The sequence below is a fragment of the Solanum dulcamara genome, chromosome 7 (assembly GCF_947179165.1).
Source record: "Solanum dulcamara chromosome 7, daSolDulc1.2, whole genome shotgun sequence".
Taxonomy (NCBI): domain Eukaryota; kingdom Viridiplantae; phylum Streptophyta; class Magnoliopsida; order Solanales; family Solanaceae; genus Solanum; species Solanum dulcamara.
Window position 1 is genome coordinate 64,769,978 of NC_077243.1, and position 9,607 is coordinate 64,779,584.

The window sequence follows — 9,607 nt, forward strand, 5'->3', positions numbered from 1 at the left end:
GAGGTTAGAATATCGACATAAAATATGAGTTTAGAATATCGACATCAAATATGAGCTTAGAATATCAACATAAAATATGAGATTATTTTATTTTATGTTCTGTTAAAAAATATATTTCAATATAAATAATTCTCAGATTATTTATACGACAATTTTAATACTATTTTTATGTTACATTCAGCGTTGACATAATATTTCAGACTTAGCTATTCATGGAATAAATTAACCAAACGCAAAAAATCCCCCTCTGAATATTTTCCCCAAAGTTCTTTAAGAATGTCAAGTTAAAATTTGATCAGATACAATTATCCTAGTTTATCTAGTAGCTATTATAAACCAAATACTCATTTTATGTTGCACTGCGTGTAAGTTTTGAATTCAGTATGCCAAACATCTACAAAAATATATTTATCAAATATTTCGTTATAATGTAATCTTCATATTATAGTTTTCACATTTTAATTTCAAATTTTAAATTTGTTGGGTATTTGTCCCAAGTTTATTTCCATAATTGGGTTTTTCTTTTCTTAAAAGGAAAACACAAAGTCTTCATATTTGGCTAGTCCTTTTTCTTTATAAGAAAATGTTAATTATTCTATAAATAAAGATTCATTCCTTCTAACATGTAGCATTCACAAGGGGCTTTGGGAGTTTTGTATAGGGTGAGAAACGGTATGACACAAGTGTTACATTAACACTTGTGTGGACCTCTTTTTATTCTGAATGAATTTGGAGATGTTATTTCTCTTGATATTGTGTATTCTCTTTTATATAGTGGATTATTGATCTTCTCTTGTAAATGTAGGTCAGTTGACCGAACCACATTAAATATTTGTGTATCTTTTGATATATTTCTCGTTTGCCTTCTGTCATGATCCAATCCACCGGGCATTGCGGGCACCCATTTTGTGACCTGAGCAGGAGAACCCTTAATCCCTTATATATGAACAGTTGCGGAATTTAAAACAAACTTGAATAATTAAACCAAAATTTTTAAAGAAAATTATATTAAAGAGCAGCTTATACAATTATACAAAATCCCTCAAGGATACTAGTCTAAATAGGTACAAAAGCTACTAAGAGTAGAAATAAAATAGAAGACCAATGACCCACCTTCCACCAAGATAAGAGAAAAATAGAAGTTACTGGAGGATCGCCTTCGTCTTCACCAAAGAGACATAACTGACCCTGCAACCAGACTATGTCAAGTGGCACAGCAAGAGTAGTATCAGTACAAATAACATGTACTGGTAGACATCATCATTCAATCTGATACCCACCACATAATATATGAACAGAAAAATAAGAGATATCATAATACTTAAACTTTCTCAATTTAGTCACCCCAGCCCAATAAGTGCACTCCTTATTCTCACCCTTAGGGTATTCACCACCCTAAGCAACACGGTTCCACTACCACCCTAGTCACAGCTTAAAACCTGTGGGTTAGGGACCCACCTTACTATTATTCCATCACCCCAATAGTCCCCACCTAGCAACCCTTAACCGTTCAATGATTTTGCCTAACCCTCACTAGTTGGTCTAATTGTCTCACAACATAAAATATATCCGTCTCATAACTACACTCTCCAACTCACTTGAGTTCTGAATAGCCATTATCCCTACCCAGTTATTCATGAAAATCACAATGGTAACACTCTCTGGCAACTAGAAACCTCAACTTCTAAGTGTAGAATACGATTATACCATATAGATCACATCCAGGCCTAACAGGGCCGGCCCATCCTCTTACCCAACAATAAGTGTATTGATGATCATAATTCTCTATATCTAACACACCTTAACTCAAGAGTTCATTTATAGTTCTTAGTCCATGAATCATCTACCACAAACCTTATTATTACATGAAAATACATATATCATCAGGTCCTCTCATGGGACCATCCACACACACTTACTTGGTCCTCTCAGGGGATCCAATTCAGTCATATTTGTGTCAGAACGTGATATCAGATCCAAGAATGTATCGGAATGTGCACCCGATCCAAATACGTGTCAGAACGTGACATCCGATTCATATATGTGTCGGAATATGACACCTGATCTAAACATACCACATTCACAATTACATTCAGTATTCACAATATTTATATCACCAGGAACAGCTTTATCACAAAAATAGGCCAGCAAGTACTCATTTATATAAGGACTAACCTATTACCCTTATCTGTACATGTTTAAGCATATCCTAAGTAACTCAATTACACAAATAAGATAATTTCGTGAACAATCAACGTCCGCACTAACAAATCTTACAGGTTTAACCTCAAAATCTACTAGTTTTACTTTTCTGTACGAGATTCTATGCCCTGATATAAATTAACCAGCTGCACACAAAAACATAACAATCAATAACTTCTTAATTCTCCGCAGCACCTTTCTATCCAAATCACATTCGAATTTGACCCTATCACAATTGGATCTGTACTCCTAATCCATCCACAACTTAGTATATGAATTCTCATTAGTTTTCCTTCTATATTACACAGTAGGTATATGTTTACTACTCAGAAAAGAGAATCCTAGCTTACCTGGGCGCCAAGCATTCACAGAGAGATAACACAGCTGAAATCATTGATTCCAGATGTTCCACGGGCAAGATCATATTGAATTTCACTAGTTGAAGCCTTTCAAAAGCTGAGATTCCCTCCTCTCCTCTTCTTCATTCAAGAGCAGCCTTTTTGGAGGGTTTTGCAGAAACCCCCGCCTCTAACTCATACTTAGGAGAAGTGAAAAAAAATAAGAAATTCACGACTTAAGTTCTGTCCCACGACCTCCCGCTCTAGCGACGTCGCCGAGGCGGGATCATCCTACTCTGGCTGGATAGAGGGACCCAGTCAAGCTAGATTCTTGTGATTTTTTTTTAATCGAAATTAGCGGCGGTTCAGATTGTTACATCTTCTTATTCATGGTCTTTCGAGGTTTATTTTGCTAGCTTCTGCATGACACCTGATTATTTCGATCCTAACAAGTGGCATTAAAGCGAGGTTAAAAATAGGTGCTCATCTTGGCAGGTTCAGTTCTACCCGAAACCTATTTGACAGTAATAAAGATTTTTGTTGAAGAAATTTTTTCAGAGTGGTTCTCTGTGTCGAGACATAGATTTAATGGAAGAGATCTTGTTGAAAATTATGTGAAGAAGGTAGAGCAAATTTAATTTGTCAACAATTCAAGTCAAGGAGGAGATTTGTTGGGTATTTTCCAGAGTTTCTTTTCATAATTTGATTTTCCTTTTCCTAAAAGAAAAACAGAAAGTCTCCATATTTGGTTAGTCATTTTCTTGTTGAAAAAGGTTAATGACTCTATAAATAGAGGTTCATTCTTTCTAACATGTAGCATTCACGATGTTGTCCTAAGAGTTTTGTGTAGGGAAAAACGGTGAGACACAAGTGTTACGTGACACTTGTGTGAACCTTTTTTTTTATTCTGAATGAATTTGGTGAGGTTATTTCTCTCGATATTGTGTACTCTCTTTTATATAGTGAATTGCTCATCCTCTATTTTGAATATATGTCGGTTAATCGAACCACGTTAAATGATTGTGTCTCTTTTAGTATATTTTTCATTTGTCTTCTTATTCACAGTATTTCGAAGTTTGTTTTGCAAGATTCTGCATGACACCTGATTATTTTGATCCTCACAAAATTATTCTTTTCACTTCGCTAGATAAAAATAATATATTTATGTCATTTATATAACATGAGTTGTATCAATTCTAAATCACAAAATTAAAAAGGATACAAGCCCTTTTTCTATAAAACAAAGTCATAATTTTGAAAGGAAAAAGTACGGCAAGAAAAGGAACTAAAAACTAGTGGTACAAACAAATTTTGATGAATGATTGAAAAGTTGTGGATAGAAAAATTAGCACAAGTAAAATGCATTTCAATAATGTAGGGGGTGGCGGGGTGGGGGGAGGTTAAATACAACCAATAGCTGAAAGACTTTTTTTTTATTTTTCATTCGGTGTTCAGAGTCTGTAGAGCCCTGATTAGATTCGGATCACGCACTGTAGGGTCCGTTCGGAGGTGGCGCTACAACCAATAGCTGAAAGACTTTTTTTTTATTTTTCATCCGATGTCGAGAGTCTGTGGAGCCCTGACTAGATTCGGATCACGCACTGTAGGGTCCGTTCGGAGGTGGCGCTCCCATAGGATTTTTTCAATACCTAAGAATTGAACCTGAGACATCTGATTAAGGGTGAAGCAGCCCCACTAATACACCACAACTCATGTTGGTAGCTGAAAGACTATTTGAAATATTTCTCCCTAATAAAATCTTCAACTGGAATTTTGTTTTAAGTCTCCCTTTTAACTTCTAAATTTAGTCTAACACTACAAATAACTTAATGTAAGTGTTTCTTGGTATACTCATTCATTTATAACTATTCTTGCAATATCCCATCGATGGATAACATAAGGCGATAAGATTAAACTCTTAAATCTTTGGCGACTTGATTTTCACCTCCGAATTGTATTAAAAATTAAATCTTTTTTAAATAATAATCAAACCTTTTCTTTTATCTTATACATTGTTCATTTTATCCTTGTTATATCACATATATGTAATACTTCTTTATATTATATAAAATTTCTTTTATAAGCTGGATATTTATAGCTTTTCTTTAAGTTTATTAATATTATAAGTAGAATACTATTTTTATGAATTTGTCACAAAACTTAATATTATTTTTATAATCGTTATTTCAATATAATATGCATTAAGCATGTATATACATATGTATGCATATATTTTTGTCTTTCTCCATACATTTCATATTACTTGGCTCTACATGATGACACCTCTTAAGAAAATTTAATTAGAGATGTATTTTACTAAACTAACATTATTAATGTTTTGAAAATTTAATTTGACTATTACTACTTTCTGCGATTTTTAAATACTAAGGGTAGAAATTAAAAAATATTTAATTTTTTTCTTGATTTCATAAATTGAACAAGTAAATTAAAATAACTATTTTTAGAAGATCAAGTAATATAAACGACGGAGCTATTCTCTATTTGTCTATATATATTAATAAATTTTAATTGATATTGATAGAGTATTACATAAATTATAATTTAAAATAATTTAAAATCTAAATAAATACAATCATTAAAAATTTGACATTGATGTTCTCTATTTATCTCTTCAATTTTGATTTTATTTAAAGGTTGCAAATATTAAATGTGGCTATTTGTCTTGATTTTTCTTGAGAGAGAAAATTAAAGATTAGTAAAATAGTAAACAACAAGAATTTAAAGCTTTAAACTCCATTTAATAACTCAAGGTAGAGATGGAAAAATTAACTTGAGGTTTTACTGATTATGCTTAAATTCATTAATTTGGTCTGGAGACTTTTAATTAAGCTATGAAATCCTTGTCTAGCTAGTTCGTCTTGGCATTTGAATGAGTTAAGTATATACCCAATTGCATTACCTACATTTTGGGAGCACAACCCTAGCTAGTTGCCTTTATCATATGATTTAAACATTAAATTAGCATTGTTTTGTGCAAGTAAAATCTCTAATTATTACCTTGTCTTTTTCCTAGAAATTAAGATTTTTAAGTTGGATATTGCACTAAAAAATTGATGTATTTTTCATTATTGTACCCTTGTTGGGCTATATATTTAATATAACGATATCTTTGGTACCTTTTTACGATGTAATTTGAGCTTATCAATCCATCATTTAAATTCCATACTCAAATAAAATATATGCAGCGCACTATAGTACTATAGTATGAGATCAAGAACATAACAAACTAAAAAGACAAAAATCTTTATTATTGCCAAGTAGTCATGATACACATACATAGGTATTTTAACTAGTGGCTAGTACAATAATTAAAAGCAATACACGTTGGCTGGTAGGCATTACTCTACCTTCTTGAAGTAAACAGAAAATGGAAATGCATTGTCTGAGGCTGCCAAACGTCTAACGTCAACATTCTCACCTTGATTCTCATAAGAAATATACAAGTCAATACACTTAATCCTGCAAGGAACACAGAGTGAAGGACAGTAGACAAACCTGCACACACCAATTTTAAAAATAATGAGTTTTATCTATTAGTAATACCTCGCTCTGTTTCAATTTGTTTATGTGATTTTCACTCAATATGAAATTTAAGAAAACAATGAAATACTTTTGCAGTTTATGCAACAACAACAACATATCCACTGTATTTTCATAGAGTTAGGTTTGGAGGAAAAAGTAAAATATACACAAATTTTAGATTATTTTTAATAGTCACTCGATACTTGCTTTTTCATATTGCTTTGAACTTCTTATTCTTCTCTATTCTTCTCTGACTTCTTTTTTGATTTTACTGAGCCGAGGGTCTTTCGAAAACAGTCGTCCTACCTTGGTAGGAGTCAGGTCTGCGTACACTTTATCTTCCCCAGATCCCACGTTGTGGGATTTTACCGGGTCGTTATTGTTGTTGTAGTACTCGGCTCAAGACAAAAACAAACTAAAAGAAAAGGTAATGAAAGTACAAGAGATTAGATAGTAACAAAACAATAGATAGTAGAAACAATACTATACCTAAATAATATTACAATTGACACAAAACAATAGGTATCAACAAAATCAAAGAACATGAAACAACAAGCATAATACTAAGAGTACTAGTAAGGACACCAAGACAAAGCACGCCTACCTACTTATGAATTTTTATAATTTTATCAATTTATTTTTCTTAAATATGCTATGTGAAAAATTAGAATTGAAGCGTTGTTAAAAAAAAATATTTCTTTAAACCGACCTAAAAATAAAAAGGTAAGACAAGTATATATATACCTGTAGTCTTCTCCATATGGCACAATCCTGAACCAGTTCCTTATGCGGTTCAAAGCCCCTAGGGTCCCTCTACTTACCACATACTTATATTTCTTGTCCATCTTCCACACTGTAAAATTAGCACAAGATGACATCTCACTAATGAACTTAACATTTATGGGGTTGTTAACTTTGATGAGTTCACCAGGGTACGCAGGAAAGAATTCCACAGGAAGACCAGGGTTAAATTCTTTAGGGACTTGGACAATGTCTTGTGGACAAACTTTCACATTTTTGTCAACAACTCTAGACAAAGTAAGACCACCTCCACTACCCCTTAAAGATGGTAACACAGAGTATTTGGCACCTACTTCGAGTGGATACCCATCAACGTCAAGTACTGAAGGATAGGAGTTACCAATAGAAAGTTGAGAGGGAAGTAAGAGATCTGAAGAAAATGTTGATGATAAAGATACGGGAACAAATAGTGCAATTGACAGAAATACCAAAAGGCTTTTCATTATTGCAAATTACCCAAACTCTCTACTCTCTATTATTTGATGGTGGTACAAGGGAGCCTTTCTTCACCTCCTATTTATAGATTCAGCATACGCTCTCCGTTTCAATTTATCATGTGATCGTATTTGATTGAATATAAAATAAAATTTAAAATAAATAAAAGACTTTTTGAACAAAGAAAGATATTAATAATAATGTATCACGTAAACGAGAAAGTAATACTCTGTCAATTTTATTTTGTTTGTCCTATTTTTTTCTTTAGTCTATTTCAAAAATAATGTCTTTCATTTTTTGATAACTATTTTAATTTAAACTTTTTACATGTTATGTTTAAGATGGTAAGATTAAAGGGTGTTGCATTATTAATTTCAATAAAAAATATTAAAAAATTAAAACGACACAACAAAATTTATGAAATTAGATGTATGATTACTCTTTTCGTTTGGATCTACTTATAATATATGAGAAAATTTAATTTACATATTATCTATATTATATAGAATGAAGAACTAGAATATTAGAGCGACAAACTAACACAGAGAATACCCTTCAAATAAGACGTTCAGAGCCGAAAAGGTGTTTTTTTTTGTAAAAATTCCAAAAGGGAGATTGGTTTCAAGATGAAATCAAAAAATAAAAATGCATCCTGCCATGCGATTTACCCTTTGTCAGTTGACGAATGTTAGTCAACTGTTAAGGGTAAGTCGCATGGCAGGATCGGTTGTCTCATTTTATGTGATAGAAATGAAATTATATAGTCAATAAAAAAATTCATGTCTTTTAAAATATTTTTAAGTTATTAATTATTATGATTTATATTACTTTTTACATAATTTGCACATAATATATACTACTCCGCATGTCCCAATTTTGTGGCACAAAGGACTTTCGATAGTCAAATAAATTCTTTATATGTTTTTTTAAAACTATTTTAAGTAGTTAATTATTATGATCTATAGTAATATTTACGTATTTTTCAAATATATAACATATTTAAAAAGAAAATAATAATACATTGGAAAATGTCTTCTTTTTTTTTGTTCCCACCCGGTGTCCAGTACCCACATTGAAGCCCGACTATTTTAGATTTGCACCGTGTAGACCCCATTCGGTGGGAATCACTCCCTACGAAGGATTTTTCCATACTTAGGTGTCACGATCCAAACCGGGCCATGAGTGGCACCCACACTACCCTCCGGTGGGAGAACCAATACTACAAGCCAACTAAGCAATACTAATAAAAGAAATGCATTTAAAGATGTGGAAACAAGCTTTATAATAATTTTAAATTGATTTCTCATAAGCTCAGAAAAATAATCAAATCAATAAAATTAACGTGCGGAAATTAACCCCTAGAACCTAAAAGTCATTGTACCAAAACTCTACTAAAGGTCTAGAGTAAGGGGATGCAACCCCAAAAATAATAATATAAAATAAAGTCTGGAAATAGCCTAACTACGAAGGAAAAGGACCAAGAGTGAGAAGAATCCACGGTGGCCTAAAAGAGCTGACACCCGATTCAATATATACAGGCATGGTGCCCTAATATGTGTCGGTGTGACACCTGATCCAATATGTACCGGCTTGGTACTTGATTCAATATCACAATTACAATCACAATCACAATCACAATCCGTAATAAATAGTTTACACACTTGCATAATCAAGTTAACAGGTTCATTGCATGCAATTGATCACAATAGTCATTTCATTAGGTTTATTTCATCTTTTCCTAATCACATACATGCATAAATACTATCAATGCATTTAACAAGCACATATACACAGACAGAAAAATAAATCATCACTTACTTAGAAATCAAGCCTGGATGCTCTTAAAGAACTTGAGCTTTTCCTTTCCGGAGTCAGTTGGCTTGTTCTTGGTTTAAAACAAAAAATTAATGCAAAGAATCAATGACAATGGCCTAATTTGTCCAGATTATATAAAAATACTAACCCTTGGCCAAGTTCATGATTCTATCACCCAACTAGGGCTTTTCCCACCATTAATTTCAGGCCAAAACCTTTCCCCAAGTTAATTTCTATAGATTCTAATGACTAAGAATTAAGTTATACGTTAGAGGAACGGACTACTTACCTATATCGACGAATTTTGTGGAAAACTGAAAAAAATGTCCCTAAGTCTCCCTTTGCTCTCCAAACATGAAGTTTGTAAAAAAATAATATTTTTAAAATTTTTCCCTGTTTTTGTTCGCGACTGACCCGTCATAGCGAGAATAACCCGCCATAGAGGGAATAATACCATTGCGGATGATTGTACG

General features: G+C 32.5%; 1 protein-coding gene across 1 annotated transcript; it reads right to left on the reverse strand.

Moving 5' to 3' along the window:
- Window positions 1-5,780: 5,780 nt before the first annotated feature.
- On the reverse strand, window positions 5,781-7,382 carry LOC129896662 (miraculin-like). The gene is made up of 2 exons (XM_055972599.1): window positions 6,828-7,382; window positions 5,781-6,056 (listed from the first exon to the last, which is right to left on the reverse strand). Exons 1-2 carry the CDS (start codon window positions 7,325-7,327, stop codon window positions 5,900-5,902), a joined length of 657 nt encoding a protein of 218 aa, XP_055828574.1. The 5' UTR covers window positions 7,328-7,382; the 3' UTR covers window positions 5,781-5,899.
- Window positions 7,383-9,607: the final 2,225 nt, after the last annotated feature.

What these genes read in the sequence shown, in the direction of transcription:
- LOC129896662 (XM_055972599.1), bottom strand. Translation starts at nt 7,327, where the DNA reads ATGAAAAGCCTTTTGGTATTTCTGTCAATTGCACTATTTGTTCCCGTA. An exon ending in CCATATGGAGAAGACTACAG is followed by an intron (nt 6,057 to 6,827) that starts GTATATATATAC and finishes TGGTGTGTGCAG; the next exon opens with GTTTGTCTACTGTCCTTCAC.